Raw genomic sequence first — 16,021 nt, 5'->3', positions numbered from 1 at the left:
TTTAATTTGTTGAGTTATCCTCCAGTGAAAGTACCACCCACTTTTATTGGGAGATTGATCCTCTGCTCTGAGCCCCTTCTTGTTTGCTATAGTGATGGACAAACTGACAGATGAGGTTAGACAGGATTCTCCATGGACTATGATGTTTGCAGATGACATTGTGAGCAGGGAGCAGGTAGAGGAAAACCCAGAGAGATGGAGGTTTGCCCTGGAAAGGAGAGAGATGAAGATCAGTCACAGCTAGACAGAATACATGTGTGTGAACGAGACGAACCAAAGTGGAACAGTGAAGTTACAGGAAGCGGTCCAGAGCAACGGTGAGTGTGGAAAAGAGGTGAAGAAGTGTGTGCAAGCAAGTTGGAATGGGTGGAGAAAAGTGTCAGGTGTGTTGTGTGATAAAAGAGTGTCAGCAAGAATGAAAGGAAAGGTGTACAAGACAGTGGTGAGACCAGCCATATTGTATGGGTTAGAGACAGTGTTTCTCAAACTGTGTGGTGGGCCCCCCAGGGGGGGCGTGAAGGTTTACCGGGGGGGCATGGGATCTCTCCTGGGTGTTTTTTTTCTTCTTCTGGTTAGAATATGTACTAGGTAGAGTGTTTGAGCACCCTGGACTTATTTTAGGGACAAATTTACTACCATGGTGATCTGCCACTAGACTAGACAAAAACTGTAGGACTGGAGAATGGACAAGGATTTTACTGGAAAAGAAAAATGTGCAATGTTTCTGTTTATGCAGTTTGTACAGTTTGCTCTTATTGCTCTGAGAAGTGCAGTGTAAACTGGCTCATTGCAGCCCTTGATATCGTTAAAATGTTAATGTTTGTTACAAAATTTGTTTGTTGTTCTAAAAAAAAAAAAAGTAACTTTATTGTCATGGTTGTGAGATAATTGCACATTTCCTATTTTTATTTGGAAAAATGTTTTCTCAGGTAGCAGTCTTGTTGAGTTTATTTGTATTGTTCAAGCAAAAATCTAAGTTATTTTTAGTTTGAACAAAAAAATTATTCAAGGAAAAGCAAACTATTGTTACAATATTGATATTTCTTTCAATAAAAGTTACAATTGCACCACCAGTGTTGTTGGCATTGAGGGGGGCCTGGAGATTTTTTGTCCTCCAAAGGGGGGCCAACAGAAAATGATGGAAAACCACTGGGTTAGAGACAGTGGCACTGAGGAAAAGACAGAGGACCTGGAGGTAGCAGAGGTTAAGATCCTGAAGTTCTCTTTTGGAGTGACCAGGATGGATCGGATCAGGAATGAGTACATCAGAGGAACAGCACATTAGATGTTTTGGAGAAAAAGTCAAAGAGGCCAGACTGAGATGGTTTGAATATGTACAGAGGAGGAATAGTGAATATAATGGTAGAAGGATGCTGAGGCTGGAACTGCCAGGCTGGAGGTCCAAAGACCCAAGACCAGATTCATGGATGTAGTGAAAGAGGACATGAGGGTAGTCGGTGTTAGACAAGAGGATGCAGAGGATAGGGTTAAGTGGAGGAAGATGATTTGCTGTGGCGACCCTGAAGGGAACAGCTGAAAGGAAAAGAGGAGTCTGAGTTTAAAGAATAGTGTTAGCATGGAACATATTTCATTACCTTGATTTCAGATCCGCTAAGCATTTTACATTTTAAAGAATCCCTCCATCTCTTAGAGATAAAAGGATCATTTGACTTAAACAGGCCAAGCACACTGCCTGATGTTTGTAGTGTTAGAGAGAGGGAGGCAGTGTGCAGATGGATGAGGAGGGAGTGAGCATGTGCAGGACGTGATTACTGTAGATAATGTAACAGCAGAGGAGGAGGTAAGAAAGGAGCATAACAGACCTTCGAGTGGCATCATGAGACTGTAGTGCATTCCTAATTTTTGTTTTTGTGTTTTCCATTAGTGGGACAAAAATAAGGTAAGGACATGTTCCAGAAAGTTAATGTGTGGTGGCCATTTTAGGACATATCCAACTGGGCTAATAAGCTCTTAATTGTCATTGGAAAATAAATGTATGATTTTCTGGTTCTGATGATACCATCACAGTTTTGTACATTAAAGATATTGCAGAGACTAATTTACCGTAATATTAAATATTTTGAGTTTGTATGTTATTAAATAGAGATTGACTATTAATTGTGATGAAACACAGACTATACATTAAGAAATCAATGCAAACATCAGGGCAGGCATATTGTATGTTTGGTTTCAACACTATTTAAGTGCAGAGTACTACTTCAGCATATCAATGAACCCATTATGTGATTTCTTTTGTGGAAATGTGTGGCATAAATATCTGACAAAACACAAAATGTTAAAGCAACACAAAGAAAATCCAATTTTCTCAATAACAAGCAACAAACAAATTAAGTCCATGTGATGTTGGAAAACAATTTAGGAACAATTAGTATTCACAAACAAAACAACAATAGGTCACATTGGAGGACTGTTGGATTGGAAATCACTGCCTGTCTAGTAATTATTTCTGAAGTTCTATGTTGCATGTGTATTCATCTTGCTGAATGATCACACTGTTGCTATTCAATGTCTCTCTTTTTCTACTTTGATACAATTTTGCCAGTCATCTTGAAAATGATTAAAAACACACTCAAAATCTGCAAATCAGAGACCTATTTTCCTCTGTCTTTCACATCATTTTTGTTTTATCTTTTACAAATAATCTAAAATCACAAAGATGACCTGGCCTGGTAGCTGAGTCTGTTTTTGAAAAATATGGACAACATGTGCCTATTTACGGGATTTCAGTGAAACCTGTGATCTTGATAGACAGTAGTCATTGCAATTCTTGTGTCTTGGCTGGAGCTAAGCAGACAGCAGACTAAGTGTATGTAATGCAGAACAAGTGAGGGTGTGGTGAATTTCAAAATGACCGTAACAGGGCCAGCTTGTTTGGATTGTGCTTGTGTGTGATTGTTGCACAATGGCGAATATTGATAAGGAAATTCCAGTAAGCATGTGGAGATGTTGACCACAGTATAAACAACAGAGCATGTAGAAAACAGACTCTCATGGATCCATCTGCTTGGGGATGTCTCTTTCTGTGAATAGTATCATTATTTTCCTATTTTTCTTTTACTCGTTGTGTCTTGTCAAATGGACGGTATCATTTAGTGTCTTTCTTCTCGTATGGTATACAGACCTGATCAAAATCTTAAGACCAGTTGAAAAATAGCTAGAATTTACCTTTTGCACATTTGGATCTTAATGAGGTTTTAAGTAGAGGTACAATATACAAAAGCAAGAAGGGGGAGTGAGACAAAAAGCACTTTGAAAAAGTAATTTATTGAAAACAACAAGTAAACTGAAATAGGTTGTTTATCAGCTGATCGAAAGTTTAAGACCATCGCTCAAAAAATTACAAAAAACTCTCCAAACCAGAACAAAAAATTTTCTCAGTAGGACTCAGTAATGAGTAGCTCCACCGTTCTTGTTAATCACTTCAAAAATTCGTTTGGGCATGCTTGATGCGAGTGTTTCCAGGAGGCTGGTGGGAACATTGCTCCAAGTGGTGAAGATGGCTTCACAAAGGGCATCAACTGTCTGGAACTGATGGCCATTTTTATAAACTTCCCTTGCCATCCATCCCCAAATGTTCTCTATGGGATTTAAATCAGGGGAACATGCGGGATGGTCCAAAAGAGTGATGTTATTCTCCCTGAAGAAGTCCTTCGTCAAGCGAGCATTGTGAACTGCAGCGTTGTCCTGTTGAAAAACCCAGCTGTTCCCACACAGACGAGGGCCCTCAGTCATGAGGGATGCCCGCTGCAACATCTGCACGTAACCAGCCGCTGTTTGATGATCCTGCACCACCTGAAGCTCCAGTGTTCCACCGAATGAAAAAGCACCCCAGATCATGATGGACCCCCCTCCACTGTGCCGGGTAGAAAACATCTCAGGTGGGATCTCCTTGTCATGCCAGTAACGTTGGAAGCCATCTGGACCGTCAAGGTTAAATTTTTTCTCATCAGAGAATAAAACTTTTTTCCACCTTTCAGTGTCCCATGTTTGATGCTCCCTGGCAAAGTCTAAACGGGCAGTTTTGTGGCGTTGTAGGAGACGAGGTCTTTGAATTCGTTTTTTGTTTTTGAAACCCTTTTCCCGCAGATGCCGTCTGATGGTTATTGCGCTGCAGTCGGCACCAGTAAGGGCCTTAATTTGGGTCGAGGACCGCCCTGTGTCTTGACGGACAGTCAATCGGATCCTCTGGCTCAGCGCAGGTGTAATTTTTTTGGGTCTACCACTTGACTTTTTTGTTCCATAATGCTCAGGATCTGTCAAAAAATTTAGAATGACTGTCTTACTGCGTCCAACCTCAGCAGCAATGGCACGCTGCGAGAGGCCTTGCTTATGCAGCTCGACGATCCGACCCCGTTCAAGAAGAGAAAGCTTCTTAGCTTTAGCCATCAGGAGGGCATGACCGTGTGAATGCCTGACAGAAAATGAGAATTGTGAGCAGATTTTGGCTTTTATAGCCTGCAGTCTTAAACTTTTGATCAGCTGATAAACAGTCAATTTCAGTTTACTTGTTGTTTTCAATAAATTACTTTTTCAAAGTGCTTTTTGTCTCACTCCCCCTTCTTGCTTTTGTATATTGTACCTCTACTTAAAACCTCATTAAGATCCAAATGTGCAAAAGGTAAATTCTAGCTATTTTTCAACTGGTCTTAAGATTTTGATCAGGTCTGTATTATAAGTTGCCGTTGGTTCATCATTTCTGTTTGAAGAATTAGGCCATTGCTGTTGTAAGTATGCTTATAAATAATACTTTTAACTCTTTAAGTGCCAGACAGTTAAGGGGCTAATAAGCCTTAAAAGTGCCACAGAATTTGGCCGTTTTTCAGTATTTCGCGTCGTTTTTATAATATTTGAAGAATCCTGCAGGAAACCGCTCGGTAACATCCGACCGATTGCTGACTAGATCCAAAACGCACCGGACGCAGCCGATTCATTATTGATCGTAATTTGCATAATTTATAATAATAATAATAATAATAATAATAATAATAATAATAATAATCTTTATTTATATAGCACTTTTCATACATTAAAAACTGTAGCACAAAGTGCTTTACATATCAGTTTAAAAATCAGTACCGCCCCCCACCCACACCCACCCACTCACCCGCACACACACACATATACATGCAAACCCACATATACATGCAAACCCAGATATACATGCAAACCCACAAGCTCACACATACTTAAGAAGACTGACTGAGCACGGGTAGACCCGAACAAAAATGTACAAGTAAAAGTAAAACATCAATTTAGGAGGCGCTGTCTCAGGGAGCCATCTGCACCAGGAGGCAGCCGCCGACCCCGGCGACCAGGCACCAGCAACACAGCCCCGCATCCCAACTAGTGGGAGAGGGCCAACTGGGACCCCCACCCACCAGAAAGGAGTGGATCCCAGTGAGAGAAGGCGCCGCCACAGCCCCCGGAGTCCACAGCCGCCCCCCGGCATGGAGGGCTCCCTCTGATGAAACACCGGAGAATAAGAAACATTAAAAAGATATAAAAATATTATTCGGTCGCGTGACCTCAAATTCCCGTCTGCTTGGTCTCAAAAGGGGGACACAGAAAGAACATCATTGAAATGTGAGAAAGAAATGGGGGTGGATGGTTTGTTTGTACACAAATGTGGCGTGTTCTCCAAAGCCGATCTGATCGGCCCGTGGCACTTTACAGGTTGTTTTCGTAAAGCCGATTTAATCGGCCCATGGCACTGAAAGTGTTAAACACTGTCCATGTGCAGATGAAAACTTCTGGCCATTATGTCAGGAACATCTGAGGACTACAGCTTTAATAAGATTTTAAGATGCAGTGGTGGTTCCAGAAAAAATGGGGGGGGGAGCAGAAGAATATATATATGCCACCAGCAGATAAATCTATACTTAACTGTACAGATATGAACACCAAGTAAAGTAGCAATTGCACACTATTATATATATTTATTAAGTATGGAGAAAAATGCTTCTATCTATAGAATACATAAATTAACACTCAAAGTTTAATACAGGCATTAGTGTCATTTAGGAAATATTCCCATTATAATCTCATTGACCACCATAACAGAAACTTCTAAATTCCCTGTGAAAAATAATGTTCTGTTATATCTTGTTGACATAAATATAAATACAATTGTATGTTATGATAAAGCCACTGTACTACTAGTAGTTAATGAAAACGAAGAAAAAACTGCATCCTCATTCTGGTCTAAGATATACATTTAGAAATAACAAATTGCATTTTTCTCACCTCAAATTTCCACATACACTGTAAAAGTAATTAGGTCTTTATGAAGTGTGTGTATTTATAAATACATGCTTTTTCCACTGTTGACATTTAAGAAATATTTTTCACTTTATATGGTATATTTTTGTGATCTGCCACTACTTATGTGTGACATCTTAAAGAGAAAATAATATTCCATTTGATCTTGTTTCTATTTTCACTGGTACCTCCAGGCCCTCAGTATGTATGTCATTAGCCAGTAGCCTTGGCACATGGCTCATTTAAATATTGAACTGACGTCATACACTACCGGTCAAACGTTTTAGAACACCCCAAAGCAGTTCAAGTCCAATGAACAGCTTGAAATGGTACAAAAGTAAGCAATGAACTGCCAGAGGTAAAAAAAAAAAAAAAAAAGGTAAGGTTAAACAAAACTGAAAAATAATGTACATTTCAGAATTATACAAAAAGGCAAACAAGAAATGGGTTAACAACTTAAAGCAGTTCTTCAGCAATGGAGGTTGATCAAGCCTCAAAAATTGGTGCTACCAATTCCTACAGGTGTCCCAATGTGTCTTCTATGACAAACTCCTCCAACGTTACATTTCCTTGCATCTGGATCATTCAGCGCACTATTACCATTAGTGCTGGCGTATCCTAGAGCAGTTTTCCAGCGTATTGTCTCCAGTAGCACACACAAAACCCTCATTTAAATAGGGTGGTCTCCAAGACTTTGCACCTGTTGTAATTTGCACAAGCAATCTTTGTAAATCACCCGCAAACCGCGGTTCCACCCCACACGCAAAATTCTAGATTGTACAAGCAAATTAGTACACACAAATTGGGATCTTAGTGGATCTGGCCCTAAAAGTAGTTTCTCATCCCATCTTGTCACTTTCGAACACTTTGGTCAAAGGCACCAACCAGCAGAGTAACTGAATACTCTAGTGGTGACCACTAAATCCACTGGTGTGAACATTCAGTGCATATCTGTATAAACCAATACATTGGCATCTTTGGCACATCTTCAGACCTCTGTGATTTAAATATTCTAATTATAATTTGGAAAAGTGGAGCCATTTCTGCATCAGCTACATGGCGTCACATGGATTAGATGGATCATGTCAGTAACATCTTATGTAAGTTTAAGTCAAAGAACTTTGCTTTTGGGGTCTAGATACTATATTCTACACTTTGATTTGTGTTATTTTGTCTTGCAGACAGCTTGGTCTGACTCAATACATGGTTGTTGGATGAGTTAGTCTCAGGGCCAGATTAACACTTCATTGTACCCAGGGCAACAAAATTCAAGGGCCCTGTCATCACAACCCCAGGATCCCTATAATCTGGCAAAATACAGAATAAGTTCCAGGAATATATGTAAATATACCCCATACTTCAATATCTAACTATCATCAAATGCATTTTGATGTACAAATGTGTAAATGCTCGTAGAACTACAAGTGCACCACTATAGCCTCTTGTCAAGGCCACTCACTTGCATATGATGATATGAAAACAAAACACATTAGCATCAGTATAATCTAAAATTGATCCACTACATTAGAAAGAGAGGGAAGTGTCCTCCATTTTCACAAAAAATAAATAAGAAACCATTTCCAAAGTATCCAGTATATATTTAAGAACACTTTTTGCCAACACAAATGTATTGAATCGTCAGAAAAAGCCCACAGACAAAACACAAACATAATCTGATAGACTCAGATATGAATTTTAACTCTTTCCCCGCCAGAGCATTTTCCAGTGAGTTGGTAGCCAGCGCCAGCCTTTTTGGTCATTTTCACTAATCTTTGGAGGCTCACTGAAAATGTTGTGTTAGGAGTATGTGAACACTGAATACATCAAAAGAAAGAACAGAACTTCAACTTTTAAACACAAAAAACGATTTTATTCTATCTTCATTCGTTCGTGAGATATGAATATTTGAATATTGGTCATTTTCAGGAAAAAAATGAATTTAGAGCAAAAAACTGAGAAAATTGAATTTTTTCAAAGACATTGATTTTCAAGATAAAACTGATTTCCTATTTACATTTTTGACTCTTTCTTCTTTACCAACCGTAACACTGTATTCAAAATCACAAAATAAAATAATTATAACAACAATAATAATAACAAACAGCTCTAAGATATTCCATCATTCCGCAAAATGTTAGTGGAATCCACACCAAACTTTAGACCAAACATCTTCTAAAGCACCAGGTTCCTTCTAAACTTTACACTTTGACATACATCAGTTATAAGTAACAACATATTAGTTTAGCTTTTTGATATAAACACTTCAATATTCCTCATTTTCAAGAAAAAAAGAAACAAATTCACTAAATACTGCAGATTTCTGGCCTTTCTTTGGCTGCACCACATCCTCCTGTTGGACCACCTGCTGTGTTTGATCTGTAAATAATTATATGGACATGTAGTTATTTATCTTTGGATGAATATATGTATTTATTTATTTATTTCATACAAAACCTAAATCCAACAGTGTCTTACCTGTGTCCCTGCTGACATTCTACAGCTGAATCTGTTCTGTGTCCTCAGTCTGAATCTGTACTCACTCTAACAGATGAACACTAGCTGTCCTTTGTCTTGTCCCACGTCTGGTTGTCTGTCTTCTCCTTGAATGTCCCCTAGAAATGTCTCTTTTCTCTTCCTCCTGTCTGTCATTTTCTCCGTGTCGCTCCGTGCCCCCCCACCCCCACCCCCACCCCCCTCCCATCTCCGTGTCGGACCTGAGCCGCTCCGTGTTTCCCGTGTTCCGTGTCCGTCTCCCTCACCTTCTATTTCTCCGTTCCTGTCTCTAAATGGTTCTTCTGTAGCTCCATCACATATTGAACTGTCAGACTCTGTCTCCATAATCATCTTTAAGGCTTTTGAAACTGCGCGCGGTTCCTGCACAGTCTGCACTTCCTCATTCAGTGACTGCCGCTGGATGTGTTGCCATGGGATACGGAGACTCCAGTGCAAAAGCGTTTAACCCGGTCCTTCATTTTTCCGAAAAAACTGCTTAACTGTTTGTTTTTGGACTAAGGAAAGTATTTCACATGATCCGCAACACCTCCAACTATAGCATAACAGTGAAAACACGCAGTGACGGAAAATCTCGTCATTGGCGAAGAAAGAGTTAAACAGAAATCCACTTGTCACCTCAGAATTCAACAAGAGAGTTAAAGTAAGTGCAATGTAAACATCGTTTTGATTCGCGTACGTATGTCGCATAGTTCTTGACGTCTCACATCCCGCTCAGCGCACGCACGTTGATTTGCGTCACAGCTGATTTGCTTTTTGGACTGACCAATGAGGAGAGGGTCTCAGCTCACGGTCACAGACAGCAGGAGCAGGGTTTCTGTGCAGTGCAATAGCTCCGGACAGCGGACAGTTTCATTTATAAGCAAAAGATAACCAGATATTTTCGTTATGCCCGAGCTACCCAGGGCCCTTCAGACATCGCGGGCCCCTGGGCAATTGCCCAGTTGCCCATATGGTTAATCCGGTCTTGGTTAGTCTGCTTTCTCAATTAAACTGTCATGCATCACTTAATGACAGGAAAAACAGGAATACAGGAATACTATATCTCCTTATGGTCCTCAAGGTTTTGGTAATATTATGTCATCTTGTTATTAACACAAGTTAAAGATCGCAGTGGTCTACAAAATCACAAAACATTTAGTAGCAGGCATTGCATTCTTAAAATTGTGCTTGTTTTTCTTAACACGTTTCAGGTTGTTCATATTTGTTCATGTTATTCACATTTGATTGTGAAAGGATAGTTTCTAAATGTAAATATTTTCATATTGTAATCTTACTTTTTCACATTAAACCAAGAAGGAAATTTGGTTTTGTCATTATTTATAGGTTATTATACTATTATTATTATTATTATTATTATTATTATTATTATTATGCTATTTACTTCAGATCACATTAGGCTGTATGTGGCCCCTTAACTAAAATGAGTTCAACAACCTTGACTGTTAATATCTTCAGTATAAATATTTGCACTGAAAGGTTAGATTGGACTGGGTTTGGCCTGTGGGCCATATGTTTGACAACCCTGGGGTACAGTACCACAGCACCATAGCAATTATGGTATATGGTATTTGCACATATCTTTGCATCGTGCATTTGTAGCACTAATGTTGTTGCTCTAGTGGGTGTCTGTCTTTTTATAGTTTTTATTTACTCTGACAGCACAAAAATGTTGCAGTAGGAGGAGGAGTTTGTGTAACATGTTTCACTGACACAGTGAAGTAAGCATTTTTGTAATGTCAACTATCTCAGCTTGAACCATTCTGTGCCTGTCTTCACTCCAGGCTCAGCTAGAAGCTCAGAAGGCCACCCAGGACTTCCATCGAGCCACAGAAGTTCTGCAAGCTGCTAAGGAGACCATCTTTCTGGCTGAGCAGAGACTGCTGGAGGAGGACAACAGGCAGTTTGACTCAGCCTGGCAAGAGATGTTAAACCATGCTACCCAGCGGGTGAGAGGACCAGATTAAGAGCATGAACACAACATTGCATTTGGTTGAGTTTGTACTATTGTTAGGGTCATATACAGTGGCGGCTGATGAAACTGTTTTTTGGTGGGGCGCAGTGTCCAAGTAAATTTTCAGCTGCACTGCAACCACTTATCACCAGGATGAACCAAAGTACATGCACCACTATTTCAAAATATGAATTTAAATAAAAATAAAAATACACAGTATGTGTTTTCAGTCGTGTGTTTTATATGTAAATTTCACCCGTCTATCCTTCAACCATGGAAATGTTTCTATGACTATTGTTAAAGCGGAACTATGCAACATTTTGTCCGTAATTAAACAGCTTCAAAGTAATTGTGATGATTAAATGGCTTGTTAGGGGGAGAATGGAGGCTCTCCACCTTCCCACTAGGGTCTCAAGGGCGAAAATGCCACCTGCAACTTCTCTGCCACCATGCTGAGGGCCTAGATCTCGTCTCTCACAAGAAATTGCACGGTTTACGGCACTACAACACAAATATGCCCCCAGCCAGGTGGCGTTGGCTAGCTGTAAACACAAGCTAGCCATGCCTTCATTTCACAAGCGTTTACCATGGCAGAGAAAAGTAAGAGGTGGCCATTGTCAGAGGATGCTAGGAAGAAGAAAAGAGTGAGTGGCCAAACGAGGAATAAGACAAGAGTCTGCCTTGGTCCAGCTTTTGCAGAATGGCTAGAGCTAAAAGAAAAAGAAGTAGGCTATGCAAACTGATGCAGGCTTGGTGTTGTTGCTGTTGCACTTGTAAGTCTCACTGAGATAAATTCTCTATGCTGTATGTATTTCAGTGTATTTGTGTGCTCTTTGTGATTGCCATTGATTGGAACGATGTTAACTCGTTTATGAACTCCTTTTATGAATGATGCCTGGGTGCTTGTTAGCAAGTGAAGTTGTTAGCATCCTCAATAGTAATCACGGTTATTTGTGCCATGTATGTGTGGGTTTTGTTTATATTACGAGATCGCCCTTTGTCTGCCTCAGGAGTGCATTTTTACTACTAGCCACAGAATTTTGTCAGTTAAATCAAGTTTTTTGTGAGATGTACGTATGTAGTTCCTTATATGACCCATGTCTAATTTGTTTTGCCTTAATAGCGGCTGGCATAACAATGAGCCTTGATGTTCAATTTTACCTGCTGTTATATGATAGCCTACTTATCCCTTATCCAGGTGAAGGTCTAAATCAGGAGTCACCAACCCTGATCCTCGAGACCTACTATCCTGCATGTTTTAGATGTTTCTCTCTTCCAGCACACCTGACGAGTCAGTCTGCAGAGTTTGATGATAGGCTTATCATTTGAATCAGGTGTGTTGGAAGAGGGATATATCTAAAACATGCAGGATAGTAGCTGTCCAGGACCAGGGTTGGTGACCCCTGGTCTAGATGATTGTTGTTATGTATGTTAGCACCAGGATGACATGCTAATCTCTAACAGGGCCAGGACACGGTGACAGGTGGGAGCTGCTGATGTTTGTTACCCTGTTAGCTCTTAAGCTGAGTGGCTAATGTTAGCAGTGCGATGCTAGCAGCTGCACACGGAGCCCCAGACTGGCGGTCTCTTCACCCACAACCAGCGTGTCAATGTAACCCATCCACCTGGATGGCTAGGGGGTTCCTGTCAGCGTGCACCCCTGCCGCAGGTCCAGTTCCACAACCACCTCTATGAAGTGAAAACAAATATCCGAAACTTCAATGTCTGGCTAAAGTTTCCCACTCTGCTCCGCTCCAGTAGTGTCTTTGATCAGCATTTTTTTCCTTCTCATCACTGGCTTCATTGAAAACAAATGCACATGGTTGGAGGGGGATGGTTAAGTGTGGGTTTTATGACAGTGAATACTTCGAAACTGTAGAGAGAAATACTATACTGTAGAGAAAAATACTGTAAAAACAGCGAAGACGAACCAAAACGGTAAAATGTTACATTGTTCCGCTTTTAAGTCAGGCATGTCCCTGACAAGTGTCTTTCCCATTGATAGTATGGGCAATGCATTTAGACTAGGGGTGAAGGTCGTGTTGGTAGATCAAATGGCATTAAAAAAATAGAAAATCAGTGTAAGGGCTGAAACAAATCAAAAATACCACTCGTGCTGGGAGTTAAGCCCTCGCCTCCCACATCAAAGTCAGTTATGTTAACCACTGAGATATCTATCGGCTTAGTCATAGCTCAGTAGGAAGTCAAGGTCTTGATTCTTTTCGGGATGTGGGTGGTGCTTGGGCGCAATTTTTTGTGCCCCGAGGCTCTCCTATCTCTTGTATTGGAGGGGACTCCCCTCTACTGTGCACGTGCTATTTATAACAAGAGTCTATTATGGTAAACGGAGAGCCTTGGGTGCAGATTTTTGCACCCCAAACAGGAAACATGTGAGCTGACTACTCACTAATTGACCGGAAACATTTTTAAACTACACTTGAATGCAGATTACACATGGTACTCACTGACTGTGTCATGTATAGCTCGTTTATTTAAATATTAATGTTTCTGTAAAATTATTTTAGGTGATTCCTATTTCCTTCTTTTTGCTGTGAAACAAGTGGGGCAGTGTCCTAACGCCCTCTATTGACGAGCCACCACTGGTCATATATTTGAAAGTCAAAAATTCATCCAATCTTTGTGAATTCTGTATGACCTTGTGATTTTATCCATTCACTATGCCAAAGGGTTTGTCTCCTTTCTGTACCTACCTGGCCCAGTTTCATAGACTTACTCAGAAATAAAATTTTTGATTCCAAGAAGGATACATCTTATGATGCCATATATTGATATTCTACAACCAACTAAAACTGAAGATGCTGCTACAGCAGCAGCTGAACTCACCCCCATTTGTCATCATCTCGCACCAGCAATATTTCCTAAAAATCCCATCAAAGCTCTTATGCAATTTTATCAACTTATATATATTATTCATGCCTATAATACTTAAATAGTGCCTTTAATACATATCTGGCTCCATATAATGACCAAACATGACCTCTGACCTGAACTCATTTGAATATCATGTTGGAAAATACAGCAAAATCATTAGGTTTGACTTTTAAAATCTAAAATAACATTCTTGCCCACCTTGTAGATTCTATTGCTTGAAATATGTTAAACACACTATATTTATACATAAAATATATCAAGCTTTAGAATCTATTAGGAGGGCAAGACGTTCAAATTTAAGGCAATATAAGAAGGTTTTTAAAATTATACATTATCTACATGCAGAAGTGAATGTAACATCCCAACTGATCACCTAAACATGTCTTAAAGAAATATGAAAAGAACATAGTTTTGTTGCTTAATAAATGTAACATCTACAGTCACAGAAAAAATTATTAGACCATCCTTGTTTTCTTCAGTTTCTTGTTCATTTAAATGCCTGGTACAACTAAAGGCACATTTGTTTGGACAAATAGAATGATAACAACAAAAATAGTTCATAGGAGTTTAATTCAAGAGCAGATATCTATCCTTTTTCCATATGTTCTTGATAATAACCAAAATCACTTCAGTTCTTACATCAATAGCTATGGCATTGTACTGCCTAAAACAGTGTTTTTAGGCATTCCATGTTTTCTTTTCTTTCTGTTTTAGTCACATGATACACACAAAAGTTAGTATTTGATTACATAACCATTGTTTTTGATGACTTTTGATGGTCTAATATTTTTTTCCGCGATTGTACTTTCTGTTACCATACATGGTCTTATTTCTTAGTTTTACAGGCATTATCACGCTAACAGCAAGTGAGTCATGCATCTCTGAACATGATCCAAAATGATTTTCTAGGCATAATTATGCATTTTACTGAACCAGACACACCCATTTTTTAAAATAAATCCAAAGTGGGCAAAACAGATAGGATACCAGAACATGTCCCTTGATGAGTGGTCTTCTCTATTCAGTTTGCATTAGTGGCGGCTGCTGCAAGACTATTATCCACAATGTAATAAAATTCAATGCACAACTAATAAGCTGATCTAATTGGCTGCCACAGGTCATGGAGGCAGAGCACACAAAGACGAGAAGTGAACTAGTGCACAAAGAGATAGCGGCCAAATACAAAGCAGCCATCAATCGCATGAAGCAGCTGGAGAAGAAACTCAAGCGCACGATCAGCAAGTCCAAGTAAGACCATCAGTGTACAGTTCCACCACTTGGTAGCACATCATATGGAACTGCTCTCTATTACAACTGTGCCACACAATGAAAAAAATGTATATGACATTTCACACTTTACACTTTATGATTGTGCAATAACAGATAAACTTGAAAAAGCATTGAGGATGAGTTGATTTAGCTTATTTAAGTAATGTAAGATTATACAACTTTAATTATTCGGTATTTATTTTTCATACTTGCACCACACTGCCATTTTTTGCCAACGTTTGCAAAATATTCTATCATAATTAGTTAAAACCATACATTTTATACTGAGCTCTCCAAAAAGAATATATGGAGGTGAGTTTTATATCATTTATATGATATATTTATATCATGGTCAGGTTACTTTATTTGTATGCAGAACTAGTTGACAAACAACAACGCAGACAGATATAAGCACTATTATAATTGTACTGCAAGTCATATTCTTCACAGCAATATTTCTTGTCATTTGGTTGGCTTTTTATGGAGAAAGTATACATGATACAGGAAAGGAGGGGTTTGCATATAGTTATGTGTTATGTGTGTAAACCACTTTCTTATTGAATATATATATATATATATATATGTATGTGTGTGTATATATATATATATATATATATATATATATATATATATATACACACACACACACACACACACACACGTATATACGTGTGTGTGTGTGTGTATATATATATATATATATATATATATATATATATATATATATATATATATATATATATATATATATATCCACTGTGATATAAAATTGCATATATTTGCATATATTGTAGATGGAGATTTTGGCCAAACAGGTGTGATTCCTCACCCCTAAAATGAGAATAAAGGGAAGGAACCAGTTTCTCATACCCAGATCAAAGTTATTAAGGCTGCATCCTGGAGCCAAGCCTGGGGGAGGCACTCATTTCCAAGCACCTGGCAGTTGAGTCATTGCCCATCGGGGCCAGCCAGACTCAGCCCTTAAGAACTAAAAGGATTCCCCTACTGTGGGCCCATCACCTGAGGGAGGAGCCACAGAGGTCCAGTGCCATGTGGATCATGTGACAACCAAGGACAGAAGCCAATCCCTGATTGGCTGAACTGGCACTAGAGACT

The 16,021-nt window shown here is 39.3% G+C and overlaps 1 protein-coding gene across 1 annotated transcript in view; it reads left to right on the top strand.

Annotated features, from left to right (window-relative positions):
* sh3bp5b (SH3-domain binding protein 5b (BTK-associated)) overlaps window positions 1–16,021 on the top strand; it is a 49,001-nt gene that overhangs the window by 16,307 nt on the left and 16,673 nt on the right. The window contains exons 4-5 of the mRNA XM_030158491.1: window positions 10,575–10,739; window positions 14,754–14,884. Of these exons, the coding sequence (XP_030014351.1) occupies window positions 10,575–10,739; window positions 14,754–14,884 (296 nt within the window). The remainder of the gene's footprint in view (window positions 1–10,574; window positions 10,740–14,753; window positions 14,885–16,021) is intronic.

This window comes from Sphaeramia orbicularis, chromosome 16, assembly GCF_902148855.1.
Source record: "Sphaeramia orbicularis chromosome 16, fSphaOr1.1, whole genome shotgun sequence".
Taxonomy (NCBI): Eukaryota; Metazoa; Chordata; class Actinopteri; order Kurtiformes; family Apogonidae; genus Sphaeramia; species Sphaeramia orbicularis.
Note: the sequence above shows the minus strand (reverse complement) of the source record. Positions and strands in the feature narration are given on the sequence as shown.